The 16293-nt window shown below is 47.3% G+C and overlaps 1 protein-coding gene across 2 annotated transcripts; it reads left to right on the forward strand.

Moving 5' to 3' along the window:
* Window positions 1–6: 6 nt before the first annotated feature.
* Window positions 7–16285, forward strand: SAV1 (salvador family WW domain containing protein 1). Of its 2 annotated transcripts, XM_039698087.1 has the most exons (6): window positions 7–280; window positions 1793–2239; window positions 8970–9240; window positions 10713–10856; window positions 15176–15346; window positions 15746–16285. In XM_039698087.1, the coding sequence occupies exons 1-6, from the start codon at window positions 187–189 to the stop codon at window positions 15858–15860; spliced, it is 1242 nt and encodes a 413-aa protein (XP_039554021.1). In that variant the 5' UTR covers window positions 7–186; the 3' UTR covers window positions 15861–16285. The 2 variants fall into 2 exon arrangements, with proteins under 2 accessions (XP_039554021.1, XP_039554022.1); XM_039698088.1 differs by having other exon boundaries at window positions 15176–16285.
* Window positions 16286–16293: the final 8 nt, after the last annotated feature.

Genomic DNA, 16293 nt, shown 5'->3' on the forward strand with positions numbered 1-16293 from the left:
CACAAGGCCCCGCGCGCCCGCCGCGTCCCCTCAGCGACCCCCGGCCCGCCCGGTCCCGGTCCCGTCCCGATCCCAACCCCGCTCCTGGTCCCGGCCCGGCCCCCGGGGGCGGCCGGACCCCCCCCGCCCTGCGGAGCGGGGAGCGGCGCCGGGCATGCGGGCGGTGGCAGCGGGCCGGGAGGTGGGATGCTGTCGCGGAAGAAGACGCGGACGGAGCTCTCCAAGCCGGGCGAGGTGCAGGGGAAGTACGTGAAGAAGGAGACGAGCCCGCTGCTGCGGAGTGAGTGTCGGGGGGAGCGGGGAGCGCCGGCTCCGGGCCGATGCCGAGGCCTTTGTGTGCCGCCGAGCTGCGCGGCCTTGGCGGGCTGAGGGCGTGAGGGGAGTTACCCGGTGGGGCTCTGTGAGGGCTGTTTCTCCCCGTAAATGCGTGTTTAGTGCTGTTACGAGCCCTGCGAGATGACGGAGGGAAGCTAAAGCTGAAAGGAAGCCCGAGTTTCAAAGGGAGCCCTGCGCGCCGTGTTCCGCCCGGTGCTCAGCGTGCCCGGACTCGGTGGTTTTTGTGTTTTTTATGACTTTCTCCGTGCGCGGTTCCTCGGTTTCAGCAGGCCGGGGTTCAGGCAGCGTGCAGAGGTTGCTTTTAAGTGAAGCGAAGAGCTGGCGAGGTGAGGCTGGAGCCTGGAGCAGCCTGGCATGGGGACGGTGTCCCTGAGGAGCTCCGGGCCCTTCCAGAGCCATTCTGCGGCCCGGGAATCCCCGAGCCCGCTCCTTGCTTTTCCCCGTGGACGAGATAACTGTCCCGCCAGGCAGCTGCATGAAATCCCTGCGGAAGCAAAGGTGAATGGGGACCGCTCCAGGTGCTGCCCGTGACTCAGCCTGGCGAGCTCGCCTGCAGCCAGGGCTGGGCACGGCACCGCAAACACACCCCGAAAACGTGCTTGGGGTCGGGTTTGTTCGGCTTGGGAGACGACCCGACACTGAAATGGGGTTGTTTGCTCAATAAATAAATAAATGAATTTGTTGCTGGCACCTTCTGGGGCGCACCAGATTTTAACCATAAGTTGTAAGATTTTACTAATAAAAGTTTATTAGTAATTGGAATTACCTCGTTCTAAGTGAAAGTTACCATCTGTATTGACTTACCTGGAGGGAAACTACTTATTTCTATCACGTTGAAAGTAAAAGTAGGGAGAGGAGGAATGATTCACATACTGGAGGGAGGCAGTGAAATTCTGAAGGAGAAAGTGAAATATCTCCCTGATAATTTGGGAACTTAACGCGTGTGGAATGACATCGTTTTTTCTGGCTGAACTTTGTGACTTTGGGATTACTGGGGGCGGTGTGAATTCTGTTTCCATCTTGGATTCCTGTGGGCATCATTAACATCTTGTCACTCCCAGTTTGTAAGGACACCATTCCCAAAGAAGCAGCAGCCAGGATATGTGCATTTTCCTGACCCTTCTCACAGAGAAACACGAACCCTGAGACTGATACAGCACAGTGTGGGTGGTTTGGTTTTGTTTTTTTTCCCTTGTGTGGTTTTTTTGAAGGGTTTGGGGTCGGTTTGTTTATTGCAGCTGCAGTTTCACTGGCAGAAGTGCTCCGTGGGCTCCTGGTGTGGGGTGTGCTGCATCAGGACACTGCAGTTTTATCACCACATTTACACGGGCGTTAGAGGTGCCTTAAGCGGCTTCTGCATGTGAATTTCCTCAATTCCAGTTGCAAAATTTCGTCAATTCCAATGTGTAGATCTGCACAGGCAGGGTTCTCACCTCTCCCCCGTGCTCTCCGGCAGATCTGATGCCCTCCTTCATCCGCCACGGCCCCACCATTCCGAGACGCACGGACATCTGCCCTCCCGACCCCGCATCCTCTGCCTACGCCCCCGGCGGCGATGGCATCGTCTCCAGGAACCAGAGCTTCCTCCGGAGCGCGGTGCAGAGGCCGCCTCACGAGATAATGCGGCGAGAAAGCCACAGACTGTCGGCCCCCTCGTACCTGGCCAGGAGCCTGGCCGAGGTGCCCCGCGAGTACGGCTCCTCCTCGCAGCCCTTCCTGGCCGAGCCCGGCCCCGCGCTGGAGAACGGCGACGCCGCGGCCCGCGGCTATTACTACGATCATTTCTACGATGCCCAGAGGAGGCGGCAGCTGAACGAGCGCCTGCACGACGACTACAGGTATTATGAACACAACAGCGATCTTTTCCAGAGGATGTCCCAGAATCATGGGAGGCACGCTTCAGGTAAGGGTTCAGTGTTGGTTTTGTCTAAGATCCGGGTTTGGGTGCAGTTTGTGGTCAGGATTGTGTTTGAGGTGTGGAGGACAGGGCTGATTTTTCATGGCGTTTCTGGGGTTTGGGTGATTGGAATTGAGGGTTTGTTCACACATATCCCAGGATTATTTCCTTAAATAGATGGAGTAAGGCCAAGCAAGTTCTGTGATTTTTAATGCTAGGCATATGTACATCCCCTCTACACATCACTTGCTGGCTAGTAAGGAATTTATTCATTGAGGGACATCTCCTATTTTCGTGATGTACAGAATAACCAACACCTCTAAAATACAATATTGCAGCATTGTTATTATCATTAAATTTTAATTATCATCTTATTACTTAATTTCATTGTTCGAATTCAACCTCAATAATTAAAATAATTTCTTATAAATAGTCATAGGGAGGAATGACTGCTTTGTGTAATTAGCAAATTGGCATCTAATTAGTGTGGAAATTTACTTTCTAATCCTTGACTCCTTTCTTTTGGCTTTTAAAATTGTTTGTAGGTATGCCTGTTCCCCCCTTAATTTCACTGAAACTTGCCTTTGTTTCCTAAAACAAAACAGCATAAGAAGAAGAATCCATTAAATATTACTTTTCTGAAATGTTTGACTCTGTATTTGATATTACAAAAACTATGCCCAAGGAGGAGTTTGAAGCAAACATTTCAAACCTGTAAATAATGTACCTTCAATATTAAATACATTGTCACCTGTAATCTGTAAACCACATTGTAATTAGTATCTAATAAATTAAATCTCCTGTCTAGAAAAAGAAATCTGCCAGGGAGAACATCAGCTCTTGCTGCTGCTGACCTCGTGTGTGGGATTAGAACCTGTCAGTGCCTTGTGTTTTCTTCACCACAGAAACACTTCCATGAAAAATGGAAATGCCAGCCAGGAAATTCTGAAATGCTGGGCTTTAAGGCCTGCTACTTGAATCCTCCTTTATTTTTCTAAATGTGAATATCTCTGATCTGCCTGGATTTTGTGTACAAACCCTGCATCTCTGCCCGTGGTTGCTCATCCAGCAGCCTTTAAACATTTACCTGTCCAGTAACAAGCCCTGGGAGAGTGTGCTGGGGTGTTTTAGGGAGGAGAGGCAGGAGGGCAGGATTTCACAAACCAGTCCATCAGTTCAACCCTCAGAGTTACACAGCAGCTGTGTCTGCTGAGAGATTCCCAGAAATGGAGCTCTAGCTTGGAACTGGAGAGTCAAATGGCCAATTTTTAAAAGGAGCTCCATATTTTGCTCAGTTGTAGCAACATCTTCTTCCTAAATAGATTTTTTTCTGCTGTTTGTTGACCTTAGCCCTGGAAATCATAAAGGAGCTGCTCCTGTTTGCTTGGTTTGGCCATTCACTCTCATTCTTTAACGTTTCATATTTTGAACAAGTTCTGCACAGGTTTTGTGGTGGGTGAGTATTTAATCTCATGCACTCGTAGGGAGAGATGAAGGTGAGCCTTTCAGTTGCCAGTGTTTTCCCTTCCCTCCATTTATTTTTATCTCCATATGAATTCCTCAAGTCCTCTTTTCCTTTTTCTTAAAGAATTATGTGGCCCAGAATAAGAAAATTTTAGGTTTTGTCACTTCCTTCATCTCACCATTAAGCTTCTTTTTATTTGAACCATCCCATGCTTCACCCCTTCAGTGTTTTCCTTGAGTCTCTGTAATTCCTTGTTTCTTTTTCTTGCATTTCCAGAGCCTGTTGCTTTCACTGTCTTTGTCTAAATTACTTTTCTTTACTCGTCTCCATTGTTGTTTCTCTTCACTGAGATGCCAGAATTGCCTGATGCCTGCAGTTCCAAGTGAAAAGTCTGGTTTTTAGCTGGAGTTTGTAAATGCTGCCTTCTCCCCTTTCCTTCCTGTCCCACCTTCCCCCCAAAGGTGCCCTTGGTCAGTTCTGGAGTGTTTTGGGTGCATTCCCAAGGAAATGTTTCCTGGTGAACACGAGGTGTTCCTGCTTTGTTGATGTTCCATGGAGGTCACACTGAGGTGATTTTGGGGAGCAGTCTGGAAGTGAAGAGGTGCCTGTGAACTTCAGCTCTCGTTCAAAACCGAGTCTCTCCTCTCTGTGGTTTGGAGAGAAGTTGTGAACAAGTTCTTATCAAGACTTCAGAGTGTTCAGCCCAGTGGTTTTGCAGCAGTTGGTGTTTCAGCATTGCCGTGTCCTTCCATGGGCATTTCTCCTTCCAGCCACCTTTTCTCTCTCACTGTGCTTCACTTCTGCCACCTCCTCCTTCCCATATTTCATTCACTTTGTTTCTAATTACCAGTTCAGTGCTGCTGATTTTCCTGACCAGTATTTTCAGTTGAGATACCTCCTAATTTTGTACATTTAGCTACCTCTGTGGCATTTCTTAAATTTTTTATTTCTTTTTTTTTTTAATTATTATGAGTGTCCTTTTCAAACTTTTAATTCTAAGAGACTTTACCTGTCTTTCCTCGCCATCTCTTTCCTCTCTTCTAGGTTAAAGTTTTGGGGAGGTCTGTGGTTGAAGTTATACCTACAGTGTAGATTGGAACTAACTTGTAACCAAGACCTCAGAGTTATTTGTGCCTGTGTGAGCGGTAAGCTGAACCATTCTTCTGTGTCTATGAAAATTGCTGAGCTTGAAATCAACACTGTAAAGGCACTTGCTGGTGGTGGATTGTGATGAGTTCACTGGGATGTCACAGGAGAGAAAACAATTTAACAGAGAATCCAGTGTGCTTTTGGTTCATCTGTTAAGTTGTACCCCTGAAAAACTGCAAACTTGTTTAATGTAAGAGCAAAATAAATGCCAGTTATGACACGAAACCCATTTAGAGCTGAAATACCCATATTTTTATTTTCTGTGTGTACACATCTCTCATTTTTAAACAAATGGCAGTTCCTGCCTTTTTCTTCTGTTGTGCTGATTTTGCAGGAATTTTGCAGCATAATTCTTGATGCTTTCAGAGTTCTTCCTGTCATTTCCTATTTGTGAATTTGTGCTTGCTTGGAACGCCCCATTCCCTCCAACAAAAGAGGTGCTTGTGCTCAGGAAGTTCCTTCAGATGCTTTGGAGTGGGTTAGGAAGGCCTGGGACCTGCAGACCTGGCTAAACAGGAGAGTTACTGGAACTTTTTGTTATTTTATTATTACTTACTCTTTTAAAATTAAACAGTTTGTTCATTTTCTCTTCCTGCTCTTCACCCAGCGCTGATGAGGGGAAGGGAGAGGATTTTGGCATCCTGAAAAAAGGCTCTCAGGACAATTGGGCTAATTAAAGACAAATATTGTTTTGTAAGATTTGTTCTGCAACTGTTTGGAAATTTGGGTGAAGTCACTTGTGGGGAGTTCCTGGGCTCTGAATTTCTCTGCATTTTGTACCCCAGTGGAACTTTCTGCTCTGGTTTTGCTCTGTGCCCTTGGTGCTGGTGCTGGGATTTCTCTGCTGCCTTTCCCACCTGCCCTGTGCTGGCCTGGGAGTCTTTGCTCCAGAGGGCTTGGACTTCTTTCCAGGCAAGGTTCCCTCAGGAAAAAACTCCTTTTACTGGGAAAGCACTGACAAAATTTCCAGTTCCTCTGTTCCTTCCTAAATACAACTTCCCTGAGTGAAGAACACACTACAGATTGTTCACACTTGTGGCTTTCTTTGGATCTTTAATAGAAGGAACTTTTTGCATTGATAAAGTGCACTGGAATGTGCTGCTCAAAGTTAGAATTGGTAATTCAATACCTTAAATTGAAGATACTGGGATTAAAAATGGAAGGAGAATTAAAGCCTCAATTTCAATGTTGATATTCCTAAAAAGCAACAGCTGAACCAAAAAACACCCTGTTATCTAATATATTATATTGTAATATAACATTATAAACAGAATGACCAGATGAGGCTTGACAAGCTTGAAAGAGACCTTTTGAAAAGGTTTTACAAATGCATAAATTTAAATCAATTGTTGACAATCCCTGAGATTTGATAGTGCCACTCCAGAGAGTGCTCATCCCTAAGCAGGGGAAAGGAGACATCTGGAAAAAGAGGATAATTTAAACCACTCTGTTTCTTGGGAAAGCAGGAAGAATGAGAATTCTTGTCTTGTTACAGCTAGAAGGGTGTGAGCAAGAAAACCCTGAGAGTTACAATGAACATGCTCAGTTTAGCTCATGGTAGGGATCACATCCTCCATGCCAGGAAAATCCCAAGTTTTACACCAAATGTTTCTATAAAAACTGTTCAGCTTTTCTATTTGGGATTCCTAAATCTGGTGCCAGCCCCAGTCCAGGGAACATCCCTGGTGCTTGCAGGAAAATCCTGTGTGGAGCTTTGGGCTGCTGTGAAAATGCTTTGGGGCTCAGGATTTAAATGCAGAAAATGGCATTCCTGGCAGTTTGCCATGCAAAAGGCAGTCCATGGATTTAGGCTGTCTTGGAATTTTCTTCTTTGGGTTATATTTTGGAAAAGATCACAGAGGAATTTACTCTGCCAAGTGTTGTTTAGTTGGAATCACAGGTGTGTATATATATATAAAAATACATATGAAAGTTAATTTTCCTCTTCTCTTACTGTTCAAAACTATAGGAGGAGTTTTTTCTCTTGTGTGTGTATCCATCCTCCCACAAAGGAACATCTGAGGTTTATCATGAAAACCAACAGACAATTTCTTTTGATCTCTAAAAAATAATTTTACAGTAAAAAATGTCTAAATTGTACTAACTTTTGATTTTCATGCCACAGTGGTTGATGGCTTTAAGGCCCTGTGAATATCAACATCTTAAAACTTCCAGCACAGAGAATATTCCAATATAATCTGTGATATAAGGGAAAAAATGATAGTTACAACCATCAGTTTATAAGTCTGGCCTTTGATTTCATGTCCATGGAATATTGTCCAAAACTGGTAATTTCTGCATCTGTACAAGTTTATTTTAATGCTTTGGCTCTGCTTCTTCATCTATGAAATGAAAATGGCAAAAGGAATGGATAAAATATTTGTGATCCGGTGTTATTTTTGTTCTTTGCATCTTGGAAATTAAAAATAAGCTGGCACTGGGAGAATCCATGTGTCAGGAGAGGATGGCACCTCTTCCAAATGTTGGGAATCATTAACCTTTACCTTTAGTAAAAATAAATATCTGTGGATTTGAGGCCAGAATTTAAGAGGAGGAACTGTAAGAAAAATACAGGAATGTGCAGGCTTTAACAGTAAACAGAAAAATAGGGATTTTTCCCCCAAAATTTGTGTCCAGCTCTCCTGGCAGTGATGATTTAACAATCACTATTTCCCCATTTGTGAAATCACACCCCAGAGCCTCAGCTCAGGGAAAATCCTGCATTTGTTCAGCCCAAGCACAGCATTTTCAAGAAGCTGCAATGTTTCTGTTTTGGCAGTGGCATGTGGAGCTGAAGCAGCTTCCCTGCCCAGCCCTTCCAAAGGTCAGGAAGGCTCCAGATGTTTCTTTTCTCTGGGTTGTTGAGTCCCAGTTAAGGATGGACACAGCCATCAGCTTCCCTTTGTAATGCTGACAAACAGGTAAGAGCTGACACAAGAGGAAATCCTCTAAGGCCAAAGAGTTCAGAGCATGACAAGGCTGGAAAAAGATTTATGGATGAGCACAGAGTTTTAAAGGAGGATGTTTGTGAGGGGGGTTTAATTTATTTTTTATTTATCCAGTTGGTTTGGAGCCTTCCTGTAACTTTATTTTCAATTATTACAATATTCTGTTAGGATATAGCTCACCCAGGTTTCAGGCTGGCATTTTGGGAGAGAGAGACTCTGCCTTTCCCTTCTCCCAGAAAATAGCCACACAAAAATGTTATTCCTGAAGAAAAGGAGCAGGGGGTGTACTCCTGTCAGTAAATGTGTGTGGGGGTGATTTCTGACTTGTAAAAAAGTGGGAAACGGGGCTCCCAAATCCCTTCTGCTGGCTGTGGGAAATAGCAGCACACAAACTGCTGGTAGTGGGATTGAATAGATGCATTTGCCTGTGGGATGGAAAGATAATTGGAATTTTCATTAAAACTAGGTGGTGTTGAACTGTGAGGGACTAAAGGGAACTCCTTAAAATGAATTTTGAAAGAGAGTTGAGTTTAGCCCAGCACATCCAGGAGGTAGCAAATTCCCAGGGATGGAAAGAAACCTGCAGAATTCTTGACTCTGTCCCTGGTGTTGTGGTTGGGTGTCTTGGGGGTGGTTTTTTAAGAGTTTTCTGTTCTTGCTCATGTGGCTTTTGTTTCTTGCCAAGTGTCCCTGGGGAGGGGAGGGACAGGAGCTGTGTCTGTAGGCATCTCTCACCCTCCAGCTGCTGCTCTGGAAAAACTCTGTGTGTTACAACAAATCCCATAGTGCAGAGAGCTGCTGAGCACTCCCTTCAGTCCCAGATGTGCTCTGTTTCCAGGGAAAAGGTGGGAATTCAATCAGCTGCTGACTCCTGGCAGCTCCTGGACCCCAACCCTGCGTGTCCCTCCTCTCTTGTTTGCCTTGTCCTGTTGCTGCTCTTGACTGGTTCACCTAAAAAGTTTTGTGATTTCTCTGGATAGTTTTCATTTCTGACTTCAACTTTTTGGGGGTTTTTTTAATTGATAAATTAACTTTAACTTTTTTTTGGTTTGGTTTTGTTTTTTAAATGCTTTTTGTTGTTGTTGATGATGAATAAAGCAGCCATAATAGTTTATGAACAAAAATAATAATTTTTGTGAATCTCTCCCTAAACCCCGATCTCCCTTTGTTTTAGGCATCGGGAGAGTTGCTGCTACATCTTTAGGAAACCTAACAAATCATAGTTCTGAAGATTTACCCCTTCCTCCTGGCTGGTCAGTGGACTGGACTATCAGAGGAAGGAAATACTACATCGACCACAACACCAACACCACGCACTGGAGCCACCCCCTGGAGCGGGAGGGGCTCCCGCCGGGCTGGGAGCGCGTCGAGTCCGCGGAGTTCGGCGTTTACTACGTGGATCACATCAACAAAAGGGCTCAGTACAAACACCCCTGTGCTCCCAGGTGAGCCTCCCCCCTTCCTGCCCCCCGGGGGAGCTGGGTTTGTGTCATACTACAGAAAAGAAATCTCATTTTTGGCTTTGCGGCTTCTCGGTAAGGCCGTAGGAGAAGGTTGGGATTTGTCTCATGTTCCTGAGGTGTAGCAGCAGGATATTGCTGCTCAATCAAACAGAGCTCTGCAGCTCTCAGTAAAACAGCAAAGGTGCTGAGGAGGGAATTGAGCTGTACACTGAAAGGAAGCTGGGTCTGATGTGCCTGGAGGTGCTCTGGACATCTGAAACGTGGATTAAGTCTTGTCCAGAATGAAAATGGGTGTTTCAGCTACCCAAAACTACAAAGTAAAATAAAACTAATGCACACCAAATTCAGTCTTCATTGTTAATCTAACAGTTAATTGTAAACACACACCAAATCCAATGTTAATTGTTAATCTACACCAAATCTAACAGTTAATTGTAAATACACACCAAATCCAATGTTAATTGTTAATATGCACCAAATTAACAGTTCACTGTAAATACACACCAAATCCAATATTGTCAGTATGCACCAAATCCAACTGTTAATTATTAATACACACCAAATTAACAGTTAATTGTTAATACACACCAAATCCAACTGTTAAAGGTTTCCAGGCAAGGTTCCCTCAGGTTAATTATTAATACACACCAAATTAACAGTTAATTGTTAATACACACCAAATGCAACTGTTAATTGTTAAATTGTTAATCCAGATTGTTGATTTCTGCTGCTCAGTCTGTTCTGCTGATACCCAGGAAGAGAAAGTCCTTCAACTTGTGGCACAAAAGATAAATATATGGGGATATCTTTATATGGAGTAATTCTGATCAGCTGCTGCCTGAATACATCTGTTCTGACATGTTAAATGGTGAATGATACGAATCAATATTTTTAAATGTTTTTAAAACAGCTCCAGTGCTTTGTTGTGCAGTGGTGAGCAGGGCTGAGGTGGAGTTCACCAAAACAACAGAACGTTGCTGCATGCAGACCCCACTGAGGCTGCAGCAGCAGCCTTTGCAGAGCTGAATCTCTGTGTGATGCTGAGAATTGAGTGCCTGCAGTGCCTGCAGTGTGTGCAGTGCCCGCAGTGCGTGCAGTGCCCGCAGTGCCCGCAGTGCCTGCAGTGCGTGCAGTGTGTGCAGTGCCTGCAGTGCCCGCAGTGCCCGCAGTGTGTGCAGTGCGTGCAGTGTGTGCAGTGCCTGCAGTGCCCGCAGTGCCCGCAGTGTGTGCAGTGCCCGCAGTGTGTGCAGTGCCCACAGTGCCTGCAGTGCGTGCAGTGTGTGCAGTGCCCGCAGTGCCTGCAGTGCCCGCAGTGCCCGCAGTGCCTGCAGTGCGTGCAGTGCGTGCAGTGCGTGCAGTGTGTGCAGTGCCCGCAGTGCCCGCAGTGCCCGCAGTGCCCGCAGTGCCTGCAGTGTGCTTTGTGTGACCCGTCCCTGTGTGTGCCTGTCCTGCAGCGTTCCCCGCTACGATCAGCCGCCCCCCGTGTCCTACCAGCCGCAGCCCCCGGAGAGGAGCCAGGCCCTGCTGGTCCCTGCCAACCCCTACCACAGTGCTGAGATCCCCGACTGGCTGCAGGTCTACGCCAGGGCTCCTGTCAAGTGAGATTCTGCCTTTTCTTTTTGTGCTTTTCGCTCTGAAAATGAAAAACAAGTTGGATTTCTGTGAGTGACAGCAGAGCTTGTGCTGTTTGGTTTTTAGGGCTGAGGTTGGCAGCACGAGGGAGTTGTACCAAATGTTTATCACATTAGTTTGCTTTCTTTCAGGCATGACTTGAAATGATCACTTTGTGCAGCTCCCACAACTGGCAGAAAGCTCTGTCACAGGGTGAAGGATGTGTTTTGCTTTCAGAGTATTTACAAGAGTGGTACCACGTGCTCAGAAAATATGTGAAACATTTCTAGGGTGGAACTTCCTCATGTCCCTTTTATTTCTTTTTAAACAGCACAGCTTTTCCTTCACCTTTAAGAGTTTTTAATCACAGAATCATGAAATTGTTTGGGTTGGAAGGAACTTACAAACCATCCAGTGCCACCCCCTGCCATGGCAGGGACACTTTCCACCATCCCAGGCTGCTCCAAGCCCTGTCCAGCCTGGCCTTGGCACTGCCAGGGATCCAGGGCCTGCCCACCCTCCCAGGGAACAATTTCTTCCTAATATCCAACCTAAATTTACCTTTTTCCAGCTTGAAGCCATTTCCCTTGTTCTTCCCTCCATCCCTTGTCCAAAGTCCCTTTCCAGCTCCTTTGGAGCCTCTTTAGGCCAAATGCTGGCTGACATCTCTATTTCTATATTTGTATTTAGGAAACTGAATTGACAACTAAAGGGTAATAAAAAGTCATTTTTGTCACCAAAACTGCTGCAGGAACAGGGAGTCTCCTCCAAAAAAAGGTTTGAGTCAGCATAAAGAAATGAGATTTTCTAATGGGTGCAGCTCTGCAGAACAGTAACACTGAATAGAAAGCAATAAAAATCCCAAATGTGGTGTAATAATTATTAAATCATGTGCTGTTCATAAGGAGAATATGGAGACACTCAGTTTTCCAGCAGCAAGGTCAGTCTGTAACTGCAAATTTAAGCTGTGGTGTTCAGTGACTTCCACTTAAAAAAATTCCTTTTTTTTTATTACCTGTTCCTAGTAACTACAATTTGAATGAGTTTTATTACTTCTTGTGACTGCTGGGTTTGCCAGCAGCCCATAAAGATTTAAACTGCCCCAAAATCCCCCAGGACAACGAGGCTCCACACTCAGTTCCTGCAGCCTGTAGGATTTGTTTCCTAAAAATTCTTCCAGGTTTTGGCTGCAGATCCATTCCTTTATTGAGGTCTTTGGCACACCCAGGCCATGTAAATTTAAATAGCTCAGCCTGTGTTGTGTGGATCACTTTGGGTATTTTCTTGAAACTTGAGAAGCAAACATAAGACAAATTAAACAATCCATCAGGAATTTCTTTGTAGCAAGTAGGCTGAGACAGATTTTTAAATTTTTAATTATCAGCACAGTTTTGCACTGAAATAATTGGTTTTATTTTGTCATGATTTGTTACTTACCCCTGGCTCTGTACATCAATTTAGCTGTAAAGCCCAGTTGTTTTTGTTGAGAGGAGTAGATTATTATGGAAAAAATAAGAATATTCGATTTTGTTTTAACAAATTCCTCTAGAGGATAAGAATTAGGGTTAGAAAAAGCCTGACAGAGAGTCCAGTAGGTGTTAACCAAAATAATCTCTGTTTACAGGAAAAAATTCCTTCCTGTGAGGGCAGGGAGGCTCCTGATGAGTGGGAAGGGAGGAAGAGGGGAAGGGGTGAGCTCTGCACTCCAGAGTGGGGCAGGAGGAAGGGAAAGGGATGAGCTCTGCACTCCAGAGTGGGGCAGGAGGAAGGGAAAGGGATGAGCTCTGCACTCCAGAGTGGGGCAGGAGGAAGGGAAAGGGATGAGCTCTGCACTCCAGAGTGGGGCAGGAGGAAGGGAAAGGGATGAGCTCTGCACTCCAGAGTGGGGCAGGAGGAAGGGAAAGGGATGAGCTCTGCACTCCAGAGTGGGGCAGGAGGAAGGGAAAGGGATGAGCTCTGCACTCCAGAGTGGGGCAGGAGGAAGGGAAAGGGATGAGCTCTGCACTCCAGAGTGGGGCAGGAGGAAGGGAAAGGGATGAGCTCTGCACTCCAGAGTGGGGCAGGAGGAAGGGAAAGGGATGAGCTCTGCACTCCAGAGTGGGGCAGGAGGAAGGGAAAGGGATGAGCTCTGCACTCCAGAGTGGGGCAGGAGGAAGGGAAAGGGATGAGCTCTGCACTCCAGAGTGGGGCAGGAGGAAGGGAAAGGGATGAGCTCTGCACTCCAGAGTGGGGCAGGAGGAAGGGAAAGGGATGAGCTCTGCACTCCAGAGTGGGGCAGGAGGAAGGGAAAGGGATGAGCTCTGCACTCCAGAGTGGGGCAGGAGGAAGGGAAAGGGATGAGCTCTGCACTCCAGAGTGGGGCAGGAGGAAGGGAAAGGGATGAGCTCTGCACTCCAGAGTGGGGCAGGAGGAAGGGAAAGGGATGAGCTCTGCACTCCAGAGTGGGGCAGGAGGAAGGGAAAGGGATGAGCTCTGCACTCCAGAGTGGGGCAGGAGGAAGGGAAAGGGATGAGCTCTGCACTCCAGAGTGGGGCAGGAGGAAGGGAAAGGGATGAGCTCTGCACTCCAGAGTGGGGCAGGAGGAAGGGAAAGGGATGAGCTCTGCACTCCAGAGTGGGGCAGGAGGAAGGGAAAGGGATGAGCTCTGCACTCCAGAGTGGGGCAGGAGGAAGGGAAAGGGATGAGCTCTGCACTCCAGAGTGGGGCAGGAGGAAGGGAAAGGGATGAGCTCTGCACTCCAGAGTGGGGCAGGAGGAAGGGAAAGGGATGAGCTCTGCACTCCAGAGTGGGGCAGGAGGAAGGGAAAGGGATGAGCTCTGCACTCCAGAGTGGGGCAGGAGGAAGGGAAAGGGATGAGCTCTGCACTCCAGAGTGGGGCAGGAGGAAGGGAAAGGGATGAGCTCTGCACTCCAGAGTGGGGCAGGAGGAAGGGAAAGGGATGAGCTCTGCACTCCAGAGTGGGGCAGGAGGAAGGGAAAGGTGTGAGCTCTGCGCTCCAGAGTGGGGAGGGAGAAAGGGAAAGGTGTTTCAGGTGTTTCCCTGTGAGCTCAGCAATCCAGAGCTGCTCCCAAATGTGGCTCTGCCTGGAAACATCAACCCTCCTTGTCAATACACAGCTCAACAAACAGCTGCAGTTTGTTATTTCTCTTTTTTTTTTGGGGGGGGAAAAGGATTATTAGCAGTGCAGCCCTGTCAGAATCAGGGATAACTTCAACACAGAGGCTGTGATAAGTTTTAATGAGATTCTTCAGATTCCTCAGAGCATCTTTGGAAGTCACCTGCACGTCCTGGTGCTTCTGGAGTGTGACTTTCAGTGGGGAATGCAGTTTATTTCCATAAATCCACTGATACTCCAGCCTCAGCCTCCACCCAGGTGAATCCATCTCCTCCTGTGCCTCAGCTGCACCAAGTAACTCCATTGTTCCACGAGTTTCTCCTGTTCTGGAATAGCCACAGCAGGCAGCTCCCCATTTCCAAGCCCAGGGAATCAGACTGTGGTGGGCTGTGTGAGGGAAAAGCAGGAAAGGAGGGTATGGCAGTGAGGGTGGGACCACAGCAGGGTTTGCATTAAATATCCAGTGTAGATTATTGCTGCCAATTAACCAGGAGGGGTTAATTGGAGAGGAAAGGCAGGCAGGAACACTCATTACAGCTGCACTGGGGACAGCTGGGGGGGAGGGCAGGCCAGCAGTGCCCCAGCTTTGGGAGGGACCCGAGCTGCTGAAAGAATTCCTTTTTCTGTGTTACTCTGATCTTTTAACAGATGTTTTACAGAAGATATTCCAGGTGGGTTGTGAATGGAATTGCAAAATGCATTTCCACAGAATCCCAGAATGGTTTCGTGTGGAAGGGACTTTAAAACCATCCCATTCCACCCCTGCCCTGGCAGGGACATCTCTGGGTGTTCCAAGCCCCGTCCAGCCTGGCCTTGAGCACTGCCAGAGGCAACCACAGCAAATCTGGGAATTCCAGCCCAGGCAGCAATTCCCAATCCCCCACCCATCCCTGCCCTCTGGCAGTGGGAGCCATTCCCTGTGTCCTGTCCCTCCATGCCTTGTCCCCAGTCCCTCTCCAGCTCTCCTGGAGCCCCTTCAGGCCCTGCCAGGGGCTCTGAGCTCTCCCTGGAGCCTTCTCCTCTCCAGGGAACATTCCCAGCTCTTCCAGCTGTGTTCTGTACTGCTTTATTCTGATCCCTCCTCTATTCCTGGAGGTCTGTGCTGTTTCCCCATCCCATTCCCACACACAACCAATCCCACCAAACCCTCTCCTTCAAACCATCCCGGAGCACCCCCGTGTGTCCCCGCAGGTACGACCACATCCTCAAGTGGGAGCTGTTCCAGCTGGCCGACCTGGACACGTACCAGGGCATGCTGAAGCTGCTGTTCATGAAGGAGCTGGAGCGCATCGTGAAGCTCTACGAGGCCTACAGGCAGGCGCTGCTGACGGAGCTGGAGCAGCGGCAGCAGCGGCAGCAGTGGTACGCGCAGCAGCTGCTGAGCCCCGCCCCGCACAAACTCTGACGGGAAACGTGCTTCTCTTGGAAAGGCAGCTTCTTTTTGTTGACGTTGCACCTTTGTTATTATCCTCTTGAATATTTTTCTACGTGTATTATGTGTTGTTTATACAAATGGAAATTGTTTGTTGATCTTTTCTGCCGTGCCGGGAGTGGTTTGTTCTCCCGGTTCCGTCGCTCCCCTCGTCCCGGGTCCCTCTCCTGCAGTCAGCTGCAGTATTAAAAGCTGGCTGGGTATTTTTTAAGGGCAAGAGATGCAACTGTCACGTCCCGGCTTCCAAACGTTGTCCAAATGCAGATGGAGGGTATTTCCCTGGGGATTTGGGATCCCTGTCCTGAGAGAGCTCTGCTCTTTGTTTACAGCTTTAATGTACAGAAGCAGCCCCGGCCTGCTCAGGCACAGCAGGAGCTGATTTCACCCTCCGGATCCCAGCGCTTGGCCGAGCTGAAGCCTGAGTTGCCTTATTTCTTACTTTAGCTCATTAGTGCTCCAGAGTCACTCCTCATTTTCACACAGATCACTCAGAGGGGGAACACTTGTACCTTCCTAAAGACCAAGATCTCTAAGCAGAGTGGTTTTGATCCTGCATTTCCCAAAACCTGACCCGCCCCAGTGGAAAGGCAGCAGCATTGTCTGACCCACTGTGCCACCCCAGGGGGAAAATCAGGGATGTAACAGCAATTACTGTTTCTTTTTTTCAATGGGCTTTTGTCTTAAAGCTCCTCATTTGGGGAAAATCTTTAATTGTCCAGTTACCCTCTCCAGTAATTTCATTTGGTTCATTAGTTGTCCTGATATGTTATTTATGGGTTCTTTTCAGTGCAATAAACACTGCAGACAAAAAAGTACATTTCTTGTAAATCCTACGAATTCAATAAAAATCATTTTGTTCAATGAACGAAGGGTTTGT

Source organism: Passer montanus, unplaced genomic scaffold (genome assembly GCF_014805655.1).
Source record: "Passer montanus isolate IOZ18808 unplaced genomic scaffold, ASM1480565v1 scaffold120, whole genome shotgun sequence".
In the NCBI taxonomy this organism is placed as follows: Eukaryota; Metazoa; Chordata; class Aves; order Passeriformes; family Passeridae; genus Passer; species Passer montanus.

Bases quoted from the DNA above. Each gene is read 5' to 3' on its own strand.
- SAV1 (XM_039698087.1), top strand. From the start codon at position 187: ATGCTGTCGCGGAAGAAGACGCGGACGGAGCTCTCCAAGCCGGGCGAG. The intron at 281-1,792 runs GTGAGTGTCGGG...GCTCTCCGGCAG, and splicing joins GACGAGCCCGCTGCTGCGGA to ATCTGATGCCCTCCTTCATC. The intron at 15,347-15,745 runs GTACGCGCAGCA...CTTTGTTTACAG, and splicing joins CGGCAGCAGCGGCAGCAGTG to CTTTAATGTACAGAAGCAGC.